The sequence below is a fragment of the Mus caroli genome, chromosome 7 (assembly GCF_900094665.2).
Source record: "Mus caroli chromosome 7, CAROLI_EIJ_v1.1, whole genome shotgun sequence".
In the NCBI taxonomy this organism is placed as follows: domain Eukaryota; kingdom Metazoa; phylum Chordata; class Mammalia; order Rodentia; family Muridae; genus Mus; species Mus caroli.
This window is the reverse complement of record NC_034576.1, coordinates 107,043,091-107,065,715: the sequence shown is the minus strand read 5'-3', so window position 1 is coordinate 107,065,715 and position 22,625 is coordinate 107,043,091. Positions and strand designations below refer to the sequence as shown.

The 22,625-nt window shown below is 38.6% G+C and overlaps 1 protein-coding gene and 1 pseudogene across 1 annotated transcript; both read right to left on the bottom strand.

Moving 5' to 3' along the window:
• Positions 1–4,018: 4,018 nt before the first annotated feature.
• LOC110299046 (olfactory receptor 52N4-like) lies at positions 4,019–4,975 on the bottom strand. The gene has a single exon (XM_021168635.1). The coding sequence runs from the start codon at positions 4,973–4,975 to the stop codon at positions 4,019–4,021; it is 957 nt and encodes a 318-aa protein (XP_021024294.1).
• A 12,512-nt stretch (positions 4,976–17,487) lies between these two features.
• LOC110298019 lies at positions 17,488–22,520 on the bottom strand (annotated as a pseudogene).
• Between the last annotated feature and the right edge of the window lie 105 nt (positions 22,521–22,625).

Sequence of the window (22,625 nt, the reverse complement as noted above, 5' to 3'; positions counted from 1 at the left end):
CACCTGAAAAAATGTTCAGCATCCTTAATCATCAGGGAAATGCAAATCAAAACAACCCTGAGATTCCACCTCACACCAGTCAGAATAGCTAAGATCAAAAATTCAGGTGACAGCAGATGCTGCGGAGGATGTGGGGAAAGAGGAACACTCTTCCATTGTTGGTGGGATTGCAAGCTTGTACAACCACTCTGGAAATCAGTCTGGCGGTTCCTCTGAAAATTGTTTTTTGTTGTTGTTGTTGTTGTTTTCTTTTTTTTTTTTTGGATTTTTTTCTCATTTTCTTAAAATAACTTTTACCCCAAAATGGTGTTTCTCAGTGATGATGTGTGTTTTCTAGTGACAGAAAAATGGTGGATCCTGTTTCATATCTTTTCTGGTTTCTGTATATTTTGTAGCAAATTCAAACTGTTAGTGTTGTGAGTTTTTATTGAATGGTTATTATTAATCCCTGTTAGTTTGTGGCTCCTGGGTGCCAAGGGCTACTCAGCATCCAGGTAACTGAGACAGTCTCCAAGTTCTGATGACTTTTTGCCATTCAACTTTCTGTTGCTATTCTGGGGCCAGAAGCTCATGGCTTCTGGAAGTGTTGTTTTCTTAGACTTCACTTAACCATTCTGTGACTCTATATCCTTTGTTTTCTCTTGGACATTTTTTTAACTCTTTGTATGATATTTCTTCTGGTATCCTCTGTACAAATGGCTTGTGGATATAAATTCCTTAAATCTGTAGAAGAAAAGATCTTGACACCATTAGTTTAAGGAAGGGAGGATTTATTTAAAATTATAGTTCGTCCAGGCATTGAAGAAATAATGTCCACAGTGTGAGGCAGCTAGTTACATGACACTCACAATCAGGAAGCAAAGAGAGATGAATACTCACTCCCTGATAAGTTTAGTTTTAATTAGGTTCAGGATGTTAGGCAATGGAGTGGTCCCACCGACAATGTGATGTATCCTTCCACCTCAGTCAACTTTTTCTAGACAGTCCCACACAGGCAGATTCAGAGACGTTCCTTCAATGATTCTGTCAGATGATGATAATATTAAGCACCACATTCTGCTTTGTAAAGGTTCCCACTGAACTATTCACTGGCTTATTTTCCAAGTATTTCTGTTTATTGAATTCCACTTCTACATGCTGTACTGACTTCCTTATTTCATTCCGCTGTTTCTGTGTATTCCCTTGAAACTCAACCAAGGGATTTTTTTTTATCTTCTGTATGATTTCTTTAAATGTATTTATTAATTTTTCTTTAGAATTGTGTTGGTTTCATTTAATTCACTCTTGTTGGAAGACATCATTGTGAGACCAGTAGTTTATGCCTTTATTTATTTTCATGTTTCTTATGTTGTTGTATTGGGCAGTGTGTAGGATATTGATTGCATTTTTAAAACATATTCAAATAAAGAAAGAGCTTACCACATCAAGAGGGTGTAAGTTGTACTGGGCTTGAGATGTCATTTTCATACTAAGCAGGAATGCATGGCAGTAGAATTAGTCTTTTGAAAGTAGAATACTGCCTATAATAATGATCAGTATCAAAATTCATGTCCACTAGAAAGATATAGTGACAAAGAAATAGCAAGTAATCACTCTTTAAACCCCAATCTATTTAGGCACTAAAGTAACACTCATAGTATACCTTACATTTAGGTATTTGTTACTGTGGCTATGAGTGGAAAGCAAGATTAGGAGGATGAATGGTAGAAGGAAGAGGAGGAGGAGGAGGAGCAGGAGGAGAAAGGGGAGGAAATAAGATAGAGTAAGACTAGTGGCTAATAATGTTTTTATAGAGAAAAAGTAGAGGACCAAAAGTGAATAGAAGGCAAATTCATAGATATATAGGGGTCAGGGAGAAAGGGCATTAAATAATTTGGGTTAAAGGTAGAATGCAGAGGTAAGCAAAGAAAAACAGCCAGATAACCTAAGTCCATTTCAGATGTCTGACATAGGGAATCCATAAGCCAGCCTGGACTGTGTTCATGTGAAGTCTATGAAAACAAAAAGAGAAAAGGAGGAAACTGAGGGTAAAGATAGGACATGAACAGAGCAGGTGATATTTGGCCTTCTGATCAAAACAAATGCAAATGGCAGAAGCTGGGTGGTATAGAGTCTGGACGCAGTTTTGTCAGATTGTTCAGTGAAGACTCTCTTGTTCCTTCCCAGGACATATGCTTCTATGCCTGAGTGGCCATTTGCAAGGCTGAAGTTAAGTCAAAATGCTGGTCCCACCAATGGGTGATTCTTTTTGCCATTAGGTCAAGGCTCTGTGAATCCCTGCAGAGGCCTGCTTACAATGCTAGTTCCACCTCTTGCCTGCCCTTTCTAATACTGTAAAGGCTTTTGGACCCTGTTTCTATTTTCCCTCTCACAAAGTTATTTCTAACAAGAGTTCTGTTTCTCAATACTTAAGAGATTTGTATGCAAACTTTTTCATTGCATCCTACAAGTAATCTGCTGGGCACATTTCAGGACATCACAATGGGACACCTGATATGACTTCCTGACAGTGCAGTTCACCAAGGGTCTAGGGTACTGAGCTGCCGAATTCAGAAAGGTTCTGTTTAAAGTGGTAACTCACTGTTCTAATAGAAAACAAAATGGAGTGTTTCAAGTCTCTCTTCTCATTCTGCTGCCATTGTATGCAACATTCTACCTGTCTTCCATTTTTTCCTACCTTTCAACACATCAGTTACAGATACTTACAATACCAACTTCCTGTTTGATCTTCAGTGTGGCTGTGGTCACTCACTGTAACTGGAGTGTGCATTTTTCCACTGAATTTTTAAGGCTTCCTAATTTATGTAGGTGTTTAGAGATTTGAGGGCATCTCATTGGCAGCTGCTATCTCCCTTGTCCACCTTATTCCCTGCAGCATCAGGCTGACTGCACTGTCTTCTCTTCTGCCATCTTTTCTTTTTCTTTTTAATTTGCACTTAGGTGTCTTGGTTGTTTTATTCTAGTTTGCTTCTGGCCTTTATAGGCTAAATGACTGTCATTTCTTTTTCTCAGAGTTTTTTTTTCTATATATATATTCTATATTCCAAACTTATCAGTACACATATATATTTTAATTGATTCTAATGTTCACATCACACCTTTCTAAACTATGTCCTACAACTGGCAACAATGGCTCAAGTTTTGCACTGATGATCTGGCTGCCTTCAATCTGCAGATTTAGTTAAACAATGTGGTGTAATGAGAGGAACTTATTTCTCATTACACACCTTTCTCAGTAGAGTGCATCAACTGCCTTTGCAATAAAATTCTGACTTCTAAACGACATCAGGACAAATTATGTGTTTGCCTGATCTCCCTCTGCCTTATTCTTCTCTTCTAATAAATTACTTTAGGTTTTCATTGATTTCTTCTTACTCTCCACATATTTGTTCATGGAAATTTGTACTGATGATAAAAGCAGGGAGGAAGGGAGGAAAAACTTGGAAGACATGGCTGTGATATGGACTTTGAAAATCAATTTAGTTAGAATGCATTACTTAACATCCTCCATGTCATGGTCAAACTTGATTTCTTAGAAAGACATCTCTAGACCCTGACTACTCAGGAAACAATACTCTTTCTTCCTGTTCATTCTCCTAGATCTTCTCTTGGAGTACTTTTTTTGTTGTCATGACCAAAAACCCTGTGAAAAAACTGACGTGAGGGACATGTTATTTATTCTCATGATTTCAGAAGATTCTGTTTTTGGTTCCTAGGTCCCAGTATTTAGGAAAACATAATATCTGCAGGGGAATATGAGAGACTAAAGTCTTCACATAATAACAGAATATACATAGAGAGTTGAACACAGTATGACTTTTAAAGATGAGATTCCAGGAACCTAATTTCTCTACTGAGACCCTACTTTGATAGATTTTCAGAACTTTCCCAAAGTGTACGACCATTTTCAGAACAAGAATAAAACACATGAGCACATGGGTTTTGTTTTAAAACCATATTATCCTGTGTTCTCTTAACATTTCTTCCCTTTTCATCCCTTTCCTGATAAATGTATTTTTCATATGGTGTGGGATTTGATGTCCTTAGAACCTGAAAAGATCCTTATGACACAGTCTCGTATCTGCTTGGTTTTCACTCCATAGACCACAGGGTTCATAGTGGGAGGCAAAAGCAGATAAAGGTTAGCCACAATGATGAGGCAAGATGGAGGGATGATGTGCCCCCCAAAGCGGTGAGAAAAGAAACAAAAGAAGGCTGGGCTATAGGAGAAAACAATGGCACAGATGTGGGCAGTGCAGGTGCTGAAAGCTTTCTGCCTAGCATCTGCTGAAGATAAGCTGACCACTGCTTTCAGGATCATGGTGTAGGAGACTGTGATGCACAAGATGTCAAAGCCCCCAATAAAGAGAGCAATCATCAGACCATAGACAATGTTGACCTTGATATTTCCACAGGAGACCTTGGCTACAGACAACTGGTCACAGTAGGTATGGTGTATTAATATATTGCTTCTGCAGAAGGGCAGATGCTTTGTGATGAAAATCAAAGGAATGATGAGCACCACAGCTCTCAAGAATGTAGCAAGGCCAGCTTTTGCAATGACAGGATTGGTGAGGATGGTGGAGTAGTGCAGAGGGTAGCAGATTGCTACATAGCGGTCCAGAGCCATGAGCATGAGCACTCCAGACTCCATCCCCGTGAAGGTATGGATGAAGAACATCTGGACCAGACAATCAGTAAAGCTAATTTCCTTAATGTAGAACCAGAAGATACAGAGAGTTTTGGGTATTGAAGCACTGCACATTACAAGGTCTGTAAGGGAAAGCATAGCCAAGAAGTAGTACATTGACCTGTGAAGGCTGTCTTCAAAGAAGATGAGGTAGAGGAGTCCACAATTGCCTACCACAGCTATTACATACATAGAACAGAATGGGAAGGAAATCCAGATGTGCATGTCTTCCAGGCCTGGGATTCCATTCAGAATAAATGAGACTGTTTGATTCAGCAGCAGCATGATGAGGCTGGCATCATCTAAAGTGGCTAATGAAGTTTGGGCTTATATTTGTATGATTGTCCAACCTTCCAAGATTAATTAGGATAAATGAGAAAGATAAATCCTCATCGCTCTTTTTCATTTGTTAAGTCATTCACTACCATACAACTAATTAATTAAATAAAAATTAAAGCCATTAATAGGGCTCATTGATGGAATATTTGCTTAGCATGTTCAAGGCTTTGGAATAAATTACCACACAAAATTTTAGATTCTAAGAGATAACAGCCTTGTTGAGTTATTATTTTGTCCATTACTTCCACACTCACTTTTTAAACAAGTACTAAGTGCTTTGTTTTATGAATATTATTTTAAAACAAATAGGAGGGAGAAATAACAAGTTTATAGTTTTTCTATTTTATGTACTTTTAATTTGATAAGAATTCCAAACATACACAATGTATTTTCCTATATATCTCTTCTACTCCCTTCATACATCCTCCAAGAACTCACTTGTCTGGTTCTTTTTGTTTGTTTGGTTGGGTTTTTTTGTTTTGTTTTGTTTTCTGAGACAGGGTTTTTCTGTATAGCCCTGGTTGTCCTGGAACTCACTTTGTAGACCAGGGTGGCCTCGAACTCAGAAATCCACCTGCCTCTGCCTCCCGAGTGCTGGGATTAAAGGCGTGCGCCACCACCGCCCGGCGAACTCACTTGTCAAGCCCTGCCTTAAGGTGAACCTTTTTCCCACTGAGTTCAATCATAATTACTGTGTATGAATGTTTACAGCATTGTCCACTGCAGTATGGTCAAGACGCAAAGTGCCACTTTCCTAAAGAACACTAAGTCTCCCCACTCTGGTAGCCTTTTACCTGGGGATGCTTCTTAGGTAGAGGTGAGTCTACATGAACCCTTCCATCATTCAAGATGAAATATTGGCTTCATAGGTCTTGTGCAACATGCTTTGGGTTCATGAGAGCAATGGCCCTGTCATTTCTAAAACACGTTGTTTCACAACAGCCCTTCCTACAACACAGCCCTTAGAATATTTCTGATCAGTCATCCACAATATTCTCTGAACCATGAGAGGAGTGGGTATAATACACATGTCCCCTTTAGTACTGAAAACTCCACAATTACAGAGAATGCTCTACACCATGGCCAATTGTCTTTGTATTAATTGTTGTTCACTGCTAAAACAGACTTTCTGGGTAAGGATTGGGACCTATGCTAATCTATGGGTCTACAGATAAGTACTTAGAAGACAGTTTAATATTGTATCTGTTTCCCAAAAGAAAACAGTAATAAGATCTCCACTAGTGCCTATGATGTACCCATATTGTAGGCTCATGCCCACTTTTACAGTACCAAGCATGACTTATATCCCATGGAATGAGACCTAAATCCAATTTTTAAAAAAAATCCATTGATTATCCTAATAACATCCAAGACACCTAATGGGAGTATTTTGCCAAGTCAGTCTTGACTGTGCTGGCAGGAGTCACAGCTGGCTTAGAAAATTTGATGACTTTTCTCCCCTATCAACCTGTGCAGCACATTCTGTTAGGGGAGAAGTTCCAGGTCACAACCAGTGTTACTTCTCCATGTTCTATAGCCCACATGTGAGATGGCTTCAGCAATAGAAACTTTTTTTTAATTAGATATTTTCTTTATTTACATTTCAAATGTTATCCTGAAAGTTCCCTATACCCTCCCCGTGCCCTACTCCCCTACTCACCCACTCCTACTTCTTGGCCCTGGCATTCCCCTGTACTAGGGCATATAAAGACACAATCGAATCTTGCCATCAAGTTCAGGAGTAACAATGAGCAAAGACAGTAGTGTGTTTTGTTATTTTTCAGTGTTATTGCTATATCTTATGTAATTGTTTCCAACTAGACTCACCGCCATTTGGTTATTTTGTTTCCTTTTGATTTTGTGAGCTTCCTTCCTTCCTTTCTTCCTTCTTTTCTTTTTTATTAACATAAGAAATGATTAACCCAGGCTGGTTTCCATTTCACTATGAAGCTGTGAATGACCTTAAACTCCTGATCTTCCTACTCTTTGTCTCCAAATGAGTAGGAGTACTGGTATGCTCTATCACGCCTGTCTGCCTTTCACCTTCGTTAAGGAAAAGGTCTTAGGTAATCTCACCAATGATGTAACAGATGCTTGGGATGCATTCTTTTGTTTCTTGTTTTTTTATTAATACATCATATTTATGTTACTATATAGCAAGTACAGAACTGAGAACTTTCTATGTATTCACAGCCTTGATTCCCACTACCATCTTAGCAATAGATTTGTAACCTAGCAATTGTAATGGAGCAAATGCTAGTAATGTATAGAGGAGGCTTCTTAAGCATTAATGGCAAAATTTAACTCTCTGTTTCATGTGAATATGGCGATAACTATTTAAGCATACAATTCACTTTTCTCATTTTGTGATTGAATATCCAATAAAAACACCTTATGGAAGGCAGTGTTATTTGTCTTACAGTTTGAGGGCATAGATTCAATCTACCATGCCAGGGAAGGCATGGGTAGGCTTATGAGGCAATCGTCACAATGCACCCGCAGTTGGAAACCACAGAAAGGTAACTTTGAGTGTTCTGCTTGGTTTCTTGTTTTTATTTATTCTGAAGCCCCATGAAATAAAATAATGTCACCTATGTTCAGTGTAGGTATTACTAATCTAGAACCTCACTCACAGACATGCCCAAATATTTGTCAGCCACAAGATTCTAAGTATTGTCAAGTTGACAAAAATTGGCCATCACAATATAAAATATGCTTGGATTGTAGGTATTATTCTTCTAGATTCCAAGTTTGATTAACTTATTTTTATGACATATTTTCTTATACCCTAGTTTTTATTAGACCTTCCAAGCATCAGGTGATTTGCTCCTTTTTTATACTAAGGTTGCACTTTGATGCTGACTATATGAGTGTGAGGCTTTAGAAATCTAGAAACTCCTTTGATAAATGACTCTCATAAATGGTATGTTGTGCTTGGGTTCTTACATAAGGGCCTTCCTTCATTGAAGACATTTCACTCTTTCTCCCTCTCTTCCTGATTTGCCTCTATGGGTTTGCACTGAATGCTACCAGACTAGTTATCGCAAGAGTCACTGCTTTGTTATGTACATGTTCATAATAGTGGTCTTTACAATATATATTCTTGGAATTTTATAAAGCTAAGAAAAACTTTGGGACCCAGCAAGATAAGTTTCTTGTTCTTGGAGCTGAAATATGATTATAATCCTGCCTGGTGGACAGGAGACATCCTTCCTGATGATGTCATTTTGCTTATGCATGTCATTCAGATATTTTGCAAGTTATTTCCTTTTAGTTTCCATTACCAATACCAAAACTCTTCTGAAACTTCAACTACCTTAGAAATATTTACCTCTGTCTTGGGCAACACACAATCTCTGACTTAATATCTATCTATCTATCTATCTATCTATCTATCTATCTATCTATCTATCATACCTCAGGCAATACAACTCAACAGCAGTTTCTACTCCCTCAGTTCCACCAAATTTCACCCCTTCCCCCAGATCAACTCCTCCTCTGTTTCCCTTCAGAAAAGAGAAAGCCTCCCAGGTAGCAAGATATAAGCCTAGGATAAACCCTCATATCAAGACTGGGTGAGGTAGTATCAAGTTGGTCAATCTTATTTTATAATTTTAACACCATGATTGTATAAAATGTTCTTATATTTTGATATCACTTATAACTTTAAATGTCTTAATACTATAAAAATACTATTTAAAGTTTTTTCTTGCAACATAGCAATTTAAATGACACCTATTAGCTGTTAAGGTATTTTTGAATGGATAGCCAGATTAATAAAATTTAAACTGACTTTAAACATTATTAAACTGCAATCTAATATTATTATATGAGAAATACAAAAGGAACCACCATAAAACCATAATATATACCTTATAAATAAGCAGAAATATGAATTTCCCCAAAGCTCATAACAACTAAACAAAAAAGAAAAATTCCTCCCAAAATGGAAAGAAAAATGAGTTAAAGAAATTCAATTGTTTCTTTTAAAAATAAATAATTTGACTAGTACTACAAACATCATAATTCAGTTAGTTTTAAAAAACAATATGAAGAATATACATAATAATTAAAATTGTCCTTAAATTATGGGTGAGTAATAAACAAAACAAAATAATGAAAATATTTCTTTACTAAAGAAGAGGAGAAAGTAATTAGTGGAGCACAATGTCAGGTGTTATACTGCTTTGATTTGTCTCTAGGTTAAAATTCTTAATAATTTTCTGCCTAATTTGGACAATACACAGGCTTTTAAACAAGGCCGTTACATAAATCACATAATCAGGTTCTTGATGCAACTGAAATTTCTATTTTTCCATTAATAATTGATCTTCAACAAACACCAAGAAGGCTAAAAGAACCTTGAAGTTGCATTTTATCAAAAGAACAATATGAGCCTATATAAAATGTGTGTTCCCATGAATACTAAAATGCTCCTTCATCTCTTTTGTCAGTATTGTAAATGTATGCTTTATAATTTGCATATATCATATATTTCAGATTATTTTCGCAGATCTTATTAAAACGAAAGAGCTCTAAGTCATCTATGTGCATATATGTACTTACATGCACAGGCATCTAGGATATACACACATATAACTGACTACCAGAAGGTATAAATAAAGATTAAATTCATTTTTATGAACACTTGTGCAGTGTGTCCTAAAGTATCACAAGTTATTGCAAAGGGAAGAATCTCATCATTCATCGTTTCTTAATGTCCTTGACTAGCAAGCAGGACTTTATGTAGTGGCTGTACAAAAAAAAAAAAAAAAAAAAAGGAAGAAAGGAAGAAAGAAAGAAAAAAGAAAAAAGCCAATAGTAAAATTAGAGAAAGTATGGAGATCTATGATTCAAAGGTAGAAAAAGTATTTCTGGTATATGTGCTGTACTCTGTATTCTCATACCCTCTATTAAGCCATTCATATTTGTTCTACAGCTTTAATTATTAAAACTAGGTTGAAACTATTTAAATCTTGTTCTGAATACATATGGCAAACTTATCAAGTGACCAACACTTATGTCAAAGTAAGACCTAATAATCACAAAACACATTTTGCCAAAATCAATTTCAATATGTCATAATTTAAACACACATGTAAAGAATTAACTCATGTTATTTTGTGTACAGATAGATGTATTGAAGTAGTATCATTTAACATATAGTTATAATTACTTACAGAATATTGTTCTATCCTGGTATGGTGGCTCACTCCTGTAATATTAGTACACGGGATGCTGAAGCAGAAGGATTGCCATGAGTTCAAGAAGTCTGAGCTACATAGTGAGCTCTAGGCCAGCCTCAGTTACAGAAAAGAAAGTCTGTAATTCAGATATCACGGGATGTCTATTCTTTGTTACAGATACCATAGACAATGATGGCTCTTCCTCAATAAGGCATCTTTAATAACTAGTTTTAACTTCATGTGATAGCATGTTCCTCCAGTGTCACCAAAAACGGATTAAAATCATAGATGAGTCTTCTGTCAAACAAATGGAAAGCTGGGCTCATTTGAGAAACAAGAGGAAGTCAGGTCAGAGACAGCAGCATTCTGACTATCAAACACAATAATCTAGCTCTTCTCCATTTCTTCTTGAGGTGATTTGTACCTGATTTCTATCACAAAAGGGCCAATCAATTCTATGTTATTATAGTAAACATATAAAAATACTCATAATCATCAGAGAAATTTAACTCAATTATGGATCTGAAACTAATAGTCCAAATGTTCCCTAACACTTCTGCTATCAAAATGGTGAGTAGAATCAAAATTGTATTTCTGAGAAAATAACAGTCACAAGCAGCCAAAACCTTTCTTCACTATGTCATGCTGCCTTAAAACTATCCTGCCTCCACCCTTCTACTACCCTTGTGTGTCCCCTCAATACCTAGTTTCTGTGCAGTCAAACACTGAGATCAAGACAGTGTGGTCAGAGACTTAGGGTCTTGTTCGAAAGGAAAAGTCGTCATCCTCTAGTACAAGTATGTGAATAGCCCCGGGCTTCTACATATCTTGACAATCACTACTGCACTCAGTCTTTAAAAGAAAATCTGTGTTCCATATCCCAAGGGAAAATTGGAAATGAAGGCACTAATAAGTGAAGTGCAATACCAAGGGAGGACATGAAAGCGTGGATGGATTATAAGTAAGGACACATTAGTTTGTGGACATGTAGAAATAAGAGGAAAAAATAAAAAGAAGCCATTTTTATAAAAATCATGGACTGTAGCCTTGACTACAAAGTTATGATTATTTCCTTGTTACACATCCTGGTCTACAATATCCCTGATAAACATGAAGTTATCTGTAAAACACTTGCAATCTGAATTTAAAATGATCAACGAGATCATCCACCAAGATTAAGTCACCTGAATCTTAGAGAATCAGGGATGTTTTGATATACATAAGTCAATAAATGGCATTTTCCCTTTAAATAAGCTGTAATACAGAAACCACATAGTCTTTTTATTACAGCCTGAAAAATACTTTGACAAAATCCATCGTTCCTTCCTGCTAAAATTCCTAAAGAATATAGGGATATGGGAGCATATCTCGACATCATAAAGGTGACATATATCTTACCCACAAGGACCATCTTGCTAAATGGAGAAAAACTCAAAGCTAAAAATCACTAAAACGCAGAACAAGACAAAGATATCTATCATTCTTCCTCTTACTAGTCAATATGATACTTGAAGTTTCAGTTAAAGCAACAAGTGAAGGAGAAAGGATATAAATAGAAAAGAAGGTGCTGAAAGCAATTAGTATGGAATGTTTCCACAACTAATATAACTAATATACACACCCATGTGGTATCTTATTTATTCATTTTACATGCCTATATTTACATTTATACTACTGATTTTTCAGTATTTCCAAAGTCAGAAAAGGAGCCATATCAAAAAAACCAGACTACTTAAGCTCTGGCTTTAGTAGAGACTGCTGTATAGTGAGGCTGGGGATTATATAAAAGCATTGTCAAAATATGTCAAACATTCAACAGCATACACTCATATTAAATTATAAGTAATTAGATACCAAACAATATGGTAATAATGGCAATGGCAACAGTAGAAATATAATATCAGTAGTTGGTTTTAATTTTATATTTCCTTGAGGAATATAAAAATTTTATATTTTCTATAAATCTGGAAAAATATAAATGCATTTGAAAGAAGATAAGAAGCAAACTTAAGTTTTATGGTGTGAAAATAAATTATATTTTTTGGTCAATACACATATATGATCCATATGTCATGTGCCATACTCTACTATCCAATTTATTAATAAATATAAACTATAGGTTTCAATAGAAGCCTAGATGATACAATATTAAAACATGAATGTTTCTATTATCTTATTTAGCCTCTTTTATTGCAAGAACATTAAATTTTTCAGGTAGAGAAATTTTCAAATAAAATGTATTTGTTTTATTTTATGTGTATGCCTGTTTTGCTTGTATATAAGTGTATATGCAAGCTTATATAAATATATAAGTGTATTGTGTTTGTGCCTGGTAACTCAAGAGGGTCAGAAGAGGGGTCTGGATCCCTTGGAAGTGGAGTGTGAAGCAGAACATTGTGAATTACCATGTGGGTGCTCTTTTTAAACAGCCAGTGCTCTTAATCATTGAACCATCTCTCCAGCCTCCATATTTTAAAACATTTTTACAACTCATTGTTTTTTTTTTAATGATATTCACAAAGAACTGTGTTAAGCATCTTAGCTTTCTGATGTAAACCACCCAGTGAATTTTAGTGCATTCCCTGTGCTGGGCAAACACCACCATAGGCCAAAATTATTTCCATTATTGCAAATGAAAATTCAATACTTAAATGGTCATTTTATTACTCACTGTCTTTATTTCAGAAAGTGTTAATTTGCTTTCTGTTTATGGATATATTTATTTAAGACACTTATTATGGATGGTAGTATACAGTATTGAGTTTTATGTCTAGCACATTGTTGCAAATAGCAATCTTCCATTTTGTATGACTGAGTAACTTCTGGCTCTGATGATTTCCATTTTTTTGCTATACCTCATCATTGTATGAACATTTGGGTTTTTTTTTTAATAAATAGTTTTTAAGTGAAAATATCTTTTTGGAGGGATACCTAGCTTTCATTATTTATTATATCTTTTCTTTATTTACATTTCAAAAGTTATCCCCTTTCCTAGTTTCCACTCCAAAAAATCTCCTATCCTTTCCCTCCCCCACTGCTCCCCAACTCATCCACTTCCATTCCTGATCCTGGCATTCCCCTATACTCCTGCACAAAGCCTTCAAAGGACCAAGAGCCTCTCCTCCAATTGATGACCAACTAGGGCATCCTCTGCTACATATATAGCTAGAGCCACAAGTTCTACCATGTGTTTTGCTTGATTGGTGGTATAGTTCCAAGGAGCTCAGGGTACTGGTTAGTTCATATAGATGTTCCTCCTGTGGGACTTCAGACCCCTTCAACTCACTGGGAATTTCTCTGGCTCCTTCATTGGGGACCTTGTGTTCCGTCCAATGGATGACTGTGAGCATCCACTTCTGTATGTGCCAGGAACTGGCAGAGCCTCTCAGGAGACAGCTATATTAGGCTCCTGTGAGCAAGTTCTTGTTGGCATCTGCCTAGTGTCTGGGTTTGGTGGTTGTTTATGGGATGGATCCCCAAGTAGGGCAGTCTCTGTAGGTCATTCCTTCAGGCTCTGCTCCAAACTTTGTCTCTGTAACTCCTTCCATGGGGATTTTGTCCCACATTCTAGGAAGGAACAACGTTACCACACTTTGGTCTTCCTTCTTCTTGAGTTTCATGTGTTTTCAAATTGTATCTTGGGTATTCTAAGTTTCTGGGCTAATTTCCACTTATCATTGAGTGCATATCATGTGTGTTCTTTTGTGATTGTATTACTTCACTCAGGATGATATCCTCCAGATCCATCCATTTGCCTAAGAATTTCTTGAATTCATTGTTTTTAATAGCTGAGTAGTACTCCATTGTGTAAATGTACCACATTTTCTGTATCAATTCGTCTGTTGAGGGACATCTGGGTTCTTTCAAGCTTCTGGCTATTATAAATAAGGCTGCTGTGAACATAGTGGAGCATGTGTCCTTACTACAAGTTGGAGCATCTTCTGGGTATATGTCCAGAGTGGTATTGCTGGATCTTCCGGTAGAAGTATGTCCAATTTTCTGTGGAACCGCCAGACTGATTTCCAGAGTATTTGTACCAGCTTGCAATCCCACCAGAAATGGGGGAGTGTCCCTCTTTCCCCACATTCTTGCCAGCATCTGCTGTCACCTGAATTTTTGATCTTATCCATTCTGACTGGTGTGAGATGGAATCTCAGGGTTGTTTAGATTTGCATTTCCCAGATGATTAAGGATGTTGAACATTTTTTTAGGTGCTTCTCAGCCATTCAGTTGAGAATTCTTTGTTTAGCTCTGTACACAGCATGTATTTATAAAAACTGTGTTGTGTTTTCATTGCTGGTGCATATTTGGGTTGGAGAAATTTACTGTAACCTATGGTCACTTGATCTTTGACAAGGGAGTTACATCCATCCAGTGGAAAAAAAGACAGCATTTTCAACAAATGGCGTTTGCACAACTGGCGGTTATCATGTGGAAGAATGCAAATTGATACATTCTTATCTCCTTCTACAAACTCTACCTGAAAAATTTAATGTTCTTGCAATAAAAGAGGCTAAATAAGATAATAGAAACATTCATGTTTTAATATTGTATCATCTAGGCTTCTATTGAAACCTATAGTTTATATTTATTAATAAATTGGATAGTAGAGTATGGCACATGACATATGGATCATATATGTGTATTGACCAAAAAATATAATTTATTTTCACACCATAAAACTTAAGTTTGCTTCTTATCTTCTTTCAAATGCATTTATATTTTTCCAGATTTATAGAAAATATAAAATTTTATATGCTCCAGTACAGGGGAATGCCAGGGCCAAGAAGTGGGAGGTGGGTGTGTAGGGGAGCAGGGTGGGGGAAGGGTATAGGGGACTTTCGGGATAGCATTTGAAATGTAAATAAAGAAAATATCTAATAAAAAAAAGAAAATATAAACTGAGATTTTAAATTGTGTAAAGAAACTTAGCCTTGTAATTGTCAATGGAAATATCAACATTGTTTGTTCAGAAAGGAGGGGAAGAGACCAGAATACCTCAAGAGCTCAAATCCATGTGCCATGTTTTCTGTGATATTTACTGTACATTCATGTATATACATAATATAATTGTCATCTAAATTATTATAGAAACTATAAAATGTACTAAGTATAAATGTGATCCCAAAGTGAAAAAAATTATAATGTGTCAACCTTTTTTTTAAAAAGTAGAATTAGAATCAGATGAAACAATGTGTTCACCAAATATTTTGATTAGTACAGCATCTCAATTTCTTAGCCCATTTGTAATAAATTGGTTCCCTTATCTAAGTATTTCTCAGCACTTAATAATGGTGAAATTGGAGCTTTAAAAAAATTTCAGGTGACAGCAGATGCTGGCAAGGATGTGGGGAAAGAGGGACACTCCTCCATTTTTGGTGGGAATGCAAGCTGGTACAAATATTCTGGAAATCAGTCTGGCGGTTCCTCAGAAAATTGGACATAGTACTACTGGAAGATCCAGCAATACCTCTCCTAGACATATACCCAGAAGATGCTCCAAGTTGTAATGATGACACATGCTCTACTATGTTCATAGCAACCTTATTTATAATAGCCAGCAGCTTGAAAGAACCCAGATACCCCTCAACAGAGGAATTGATACAGAAACGTGGTACATTTACACAATGGAGTAATACTCAGCAATTAAAAACAATGAATTCAAGAAATTCTTAGGCAAATGGATGTATCTGGAGGATATCATCCTTAGTGAAGTAACCCAATCACAAAAGAACTCACATGATATGTACTCACTGATAAGTGGGTATTAGCTCAGAAACTTAGAATATCCAAGGTACAATTTGCAAAACACATGAAACTCAAGAAGAAGGAAGACCAAAGTATGGGGATAATTTGTTCCTTCTTAGAATGGGGAACAAAATACCCATGGAAGGAGTCACAGAGACAAACTTCAGAGATAAGACAGAAGGAAAGACCATCCAGAGACTGTCCCACACAGGGATCCATCCCATATACAACCACCAAACCCAGACACTATTGTATATGCCAGAAAGATTTTCTGACAGGACCCTGACGTAGCTCTCTTTTGTGAATTTATGCCAATGCCTTGCTAATACAGAAGTGGATGCTCACAGTCATTGATTGGAACACAGGGCCCCTAATGGAGGAGTTAGAGAGTACCCAAGGAGCTGAAGGGGTATGCAACCCTATAGGAGGAACAACAATATGAACTAACCAGTTCCCCCAGAGCTGTGTCTCTAGTTGCATATGTAGCAGAGGATGGCCTAGTTGGCCTTCAATGGAAGGAGAAGACCTTGGTATTGTGAAGATCATATGCCCCAATACAGGGGAATGCTAGGGCCAGAAAGGAGGTGTGTGTGTGTGTTTGGGTGATACATACATACATACATACCTGTTTTAGGCAACCATACTATTAGGGTTTCATATGTTCAGCTTCCTTGTGTCTAGAAAGTACTATTTAGCAGAAGGTGTCCTGGTCTTACAATCTTCCCACCCAATTTTCCATTATTTTTCCTGAGCCTTAGGGATATACGTTGCAATTTAGTTGCAACACAAGGGTTGGGCACACTATAGTGACATATCCATTGTCTTTTGACCAGTTTTGGATCTTGGTAATAGTCTCTAGCACCTGTTTTAAAGATGGTGTCACCTAATAGGTTATTAAATGTGATACTGTATAAAAGGTTTATGAATTGGATGAATGGAACAATAAACAAGGAGACAAGGATTGTGAAGTAACAGAATTTATTTGGTCAAAGAACTGTTGATCACACACAAAGAATAAGAACATCTATCTCTACAGTGTGTACTACACATTTTCTGGGAAAGAGGTTAGAAAGGGCAGTTGTCCAGCAACTTGTTGACTGAGAGAAAACTCTAAACATCAATAGCATTGGAAATGTAATTGAGGAAAATACGTAATAAAAAATATTAAAAAAAAAAAGAGCTCCAGTGTGGTGATTTAGTCTCTACCCTGCTCAGATTCAAGAAGTTGCAAGAGAAGATATTCAGACCTCCCTCAGGTTTCCAGCTTTCTTGTCTTTAACCTGTACCAACACCCTGGGCATTTTTTTCCACATCCAAGGGATCATTTTCAGAGTCACTCAGCAAAGATAGGCAAGGGCCCAGAGGAAAGGTGGATGCCACGTGAAGGGTGAGGCATTGTCCCTGCCTGGGACAGAGGTCTCAGGGTCAACAGTGTGTCCACAGGAGCCAGTGTGAGTGGGTGGGTGAGCACTAGCAAACAAGCAGAAGCCTATGCCCTTGCTTGTTCTTGTTCTTCCCCTTCTTCTATCTTCGTTTCCCACCCTGACTACAGAGCTTCCTAGGGCTCATGAGGCCCTGAGAGGTGAGGAGCCTGCCAGCATCATGCCAGGGTTGATTCTCCTTGTCTGGAGCATCCCTGCCACAGTTTGCAGTGGATCTGGGCTGGTGAATCACAATTGCATCAGCAGGCAGATCAAGTTCACCTTCGGTATTCCTGAGGTTCTTCCAGCTTTCTGGTGGTTCTGTTCCTGAGAGATGAGTTTGATATTCTCCTGTTTCTGCCTAGCTTTCTGGTGGGCCTGTTCCTGAAGAACTTTCCCCTTCCCTAAGGAGGTTTCTTTGGTTGTTCTCTTCTCTCTGTTTCCACAGGACTCTCCCGCATCTTTTGTGCAAGGGTGTTTATTCTTATGCTTTTTTCCCGTGATTTCTTCAGCTGGTATTCGGTGTCGAGAACCTCATGTATTGTGCCCTCTTGCATGTTGATACTACCCTTTTTGAGGTCATTCTGCTGCACATAGAAGAGCACATAGGCATTCTCATTCAGGACAGAAGTCACATCGCACCTGGTGACCTTAGTATCATCTATCTTGTACCACTTCCCATGTCCGGCTTTGACACAACAGAAATAATGTCCACTGTGAGAAGTCACACCATCATGGACCAGGACTGCATAGAGGGCATAAGGCAAAGGTCCTCCAGTAGGCTGGGACAGGTATGGCTTCAGGTCAAGGAACTCCGGGTAGCTTACTTTTCTGTCCAACTTGTTACCCATGAAGCCTGAAAAGTGCTTTAACACTAGCAGGAGTACCTTTGGGGCACTATAAACCTTTAGGATCTTGGAAGCTGGCATCTTCTGTCTACACCTACCACAGTAGTAGGCATTCTCCCCACGCAGCTCTTCTGCCTTCTCTGTATCCTACAAGGCTTGGTTCACACTCTGAGCTGAACTGATATCCAGGGGGACATCCAGGAAGGGATCGTAGGTATCTGAGGTGCCCTGGCAGTGGTGACACTTGATCTGAGACCTCCACCAGCCTCCAAATATGTCATGAATTGGGGAGCTGTCCTCAAAGGGGGATTCATCTTCTGACTGGCTGGACCCTCAAAGGCAGGATTCATGCATTGTTTCCAAGGTGAACATGAGAAACTCATGGGCATCTTCCTGCCGGTGCTTGTGGAAGGCAGAGGTCAAAATCTGGGAGGGCTTCATGACATTCCCTGCATAGGAATACAAGAGACTGTGGGTCACATGGGCTTCCATAGCACACATCTTACAGCCTTCTGAGGAAAAACATATCTGAGTGTGCTCCTGGGACAGCATGTAGTCAGTGAGAGGTGGTGTGTGTGTCAAGCACTGCAGGACTGCGTTCAGGTAGCAGCTGTTGCCTGTGTTCTGGAGCCCACATCCCGGTCCTTGGGGACTCTTCCAACTTAGATTGTGTTTGCCATTGGCAGTCAGCTGCTCCACCACCTGAGCTTCATCCTGACACAGCTCTGGGGCACCAGGAGATGACAGGGCTGGATCTACTATGGGACAAGAACATGAAAAGAATTTAGGGCATGCCAGTGGCCAAATCCTTTACCTTCAGACTCCATTCTAGAAAACCTGACCTAACTTTCACCTCAGCAAAAGTAACAGGACAGTACCTAGCATTACTTTCCAAGTTACCCACCCCCTCCAAAAATAAAACACTCACATACACCCCACCCCAAACCAAACAAGAACCTAAATCCAGTCTCTAGGTTACACCCCAAACAAGACCAGTGTCTCCAGGTTATTACTCCACCAGATCTGCACCCCAAGGTTCAAAGCCCACCCCCCTCCCTAATGACCACCAGAGCAGAAGGAAGCAGACATTTAGCTTATGACTCTGAGGACCCACCATTATATTACAGGCCACAAAAACCAGCCGATTAGATGCTTGCACACTCACCCACACCCCTCTGCTTGCTGCTTACTGTAAACCCTTACCCTGATAGATATTCGAGGCTCATCATCCCCAAAGCATTCCTGCTGGACAGTGGCTCACAGTGGTGCCTTAGCTAGCTGGCATAAAAAGGCCTCACTGTGATTGCATCTCATCAGTTCCTGTCTGGTTTGGGGGGATGACTACTCTTTTCTGGCACTACACATGCAAGCTGCAAAAGGCCTTATGATGAGACTCAACTTCTTAGAAGAGCAGAGCACCCCCTGTGTCAACAAAAGTCTGTCCCAGCACACTCGATTCATCCTTATGCAGGTCTAGGGCAGCTGGAGATGACAATGGTGCTGGGGGACACACAGGATGTAAAGACCTTACAGTGAGACTTACCTTCTGAGAAGGAGGGAGAAACCATTATGTCTCCAACGGCCTCTTCAAATAACTTGCTGGAGTCTTCTAAGGGACCAGAAGGAAGTCTTTCTCTACAGAGAATCTCTGCAAGTGAGGACCATTCCCAAATGCTCAGTCTTTTAGACTCCAGACGTGTGACCACGCCTACAGTCTTCCCAGAGCAGCCAATCCCAGACAAGCCTCTCCCAAGTTGGGTGTGGTTTCTGCCGAGCAGTTCTGAAATCTCTTCTCTTTGGAGTGCATTTCCCTGAATTTAGCTCCAGTTTCCTATGTGTCTTAAGCTTGGGTTTTACTTAGAATAAACTTACAAAATCATGCCAAACAGAGGAAATGATTACTATACATGCCATACATGAGTTTTCATCACCTTGCTAACCGCACAGAACCAGTGTAAACAGCCTAGGTCTTGTTATCTTTCCTTCCTTCCTTCCTTCCTTCCTTCCTTCCTTCCTTCCTTCCTTCCTTCCTTCCTTTGACTCTTTCTTTCTTTCTTTCTTTCTTTCTTTCTTTCTTTCTTCCTTTCTTTTGCTTTCTGTCTTCATTGATGTTGGATCTGCAAGGAGATCATTTATCTAGTAGCAGACACATTTCCACACAAGGTCATATGATCTATGTGGTCATCTAGTCCACTAAGTAGACTGTTGATTCTCTGTGGGGAAAAAATGACCTTCTATCTACACTCTGCTTCTTTAATGTATTATCAATACCCAAGTGTACAAAGCATTTTGAAGTAAGTGTTTTACCCACAACTAACTCTCTAATTACTTATAAGGATAATTTTATACTGCCATGGCCTCTAATGGTGTAACTACTGTGGAAGTGATTCAATCACCCAGTTAGCTCCATAATGCACATTCAGTCTGACTGGAGCAATAAGATTCTCTCTACGTAGACCAAACCAGGCAAATCCTCCCTTCCTGTATGTTTTTGAGACAATATGGGTCATTTTCCATACTGACCTTGAGCTTGACTTCAATCACCCTATGATGGCTTCAACTCATGACCTTTTAAGGATAATTTTATAGTTCATTGCCTCTAATGGAGTAACTACCATGGAGGTGATTCAATCACCCAGTTAGTTCAATTATGTTCATTCAGTCTAACTGAAGTAATAAGATTCACTCTAGGTGAACCAAACCAGGCCAATCCTCCCCTCCTGTATGTTTTTGAGACAATATGACTCATTCTTCCTGCTGACCTTGAGCTGGCTTCAATCACCCTATGATGGCTTCAGAACATGACCATTGGCTTTCATTTCCTCAAAGAAAAGAAAACTCACACACACACACACACACACACACACACACAAAACCACACATCCAAAGCAACATCTGTCGTAGTCCTGTTGTATCTCCTTATGAAGCAGTGAAACAAGATACAAGGTTTTTTTTATTCCATTTCTGTTAACAGTTAAAGACATTCTCACCACAGTCTTCCTTATTATTTTATATGTTATCCTTCCTTTTTTCTGGATAGAGTGGCTGCTTTAGTTTTATTCCAGTATGTTCAAATTGATCTGGCTTTTTATGTTGGGCATGATATGCACTTAGGCTTTGCACATTCCCTCTAAATCCTTTACCTCTGCCATTCACGCAAGGTCCCTTTCCATTCTTACTTTCAGTCAGGAATTGTCTAAGTTGTCAAAGTGTGCTTAAAAGCAAGACATAAGCAGAATGCAAATTGCTTTCTGTCTACTTTACCAGTCCCCTAATGATCTGGTTTTGAATTTTAGAGCAATGTTCAAATTACTAAGACTGTTCTCTGGACTAAGTCAGGGTCTCCAGTCCATTATATTGAAATTTTATTTCACAAATACTATCAGTCTAAGGTACTGATCATTGCTCACACAGCATTTTAGAATCCTTGGAAAAACCAACCAGGGGGTAGTGTGAAGCAGATGGGAGATGAGTGTGAGAGTCCTGGTGTCTGTGGCTAGTTCTGCAGAATGCCACTTTCTAGCAATACACACAGTGTGAGAAGAAAGCCAAGTCTGTGTCCTTCCTATTGGAGCCTCTTATGATGGGTTTGCTTTAAACACAGCCACTCAAATGCCCTTACATTGGGTGGGATTCTACCTACTTGTCCTCTTCCCATATCATATCTAATCGGTTCCATATGGATGTTCTGAACACTGCTATGTAATGGTTTTGGGGTTTGAAATGGATTTCTCCACTTCAAAGTCTTTCCTACATGGTCCTAGAACAGTGATTCTCAACCTTCCTCTAATGCTGTCTGAAGATTCAATACACTTCTTCATTTTTGTGACACACATACCCAAGTATAACATTGTTTTCCATGCTACATTCATACTGTGACTTTGCCACTGTTGTTGAACTTCCAGGTGACTATCTGATAGGCAGGATATCTGATATGCAACCATTTTGAAAGAGCCATTCATCCCCAAAGAGGTTGAGACCTACAGGTTGAGAACACTATACTAAGCTTGTTTATCCAGTAATCAAGTTGTGTTTAGTAAGCATTTTTCATTGCACTGATTACCAACTCTGTATATTGTTCAGAGTGGTGCTTCCTCTCCTACAATGAGGCAACCTTTTCATTCCAATAGCAGAATTTGTCTTTCAGCTTCATAACAGGCTTAAGAAGAACTTGAGGCCTGTGTGACAAGAAGGCACACTGAGGCTGAATGGAGTCTTTGGCAGAGACATAGAGCTCATGCAGTTTGTCAGTCACAGACTCTGCAAGTCCCACCTCAGCCTTTTCCATTTGTCTTTGATGAACACCTGATGCCACACAGGTGCTGATCCTCAACCTTTCTCTTTCAATCTCACAGCCTGAGTCTAGAAGCCAGGAGTTCAGTGGTGCCCATGA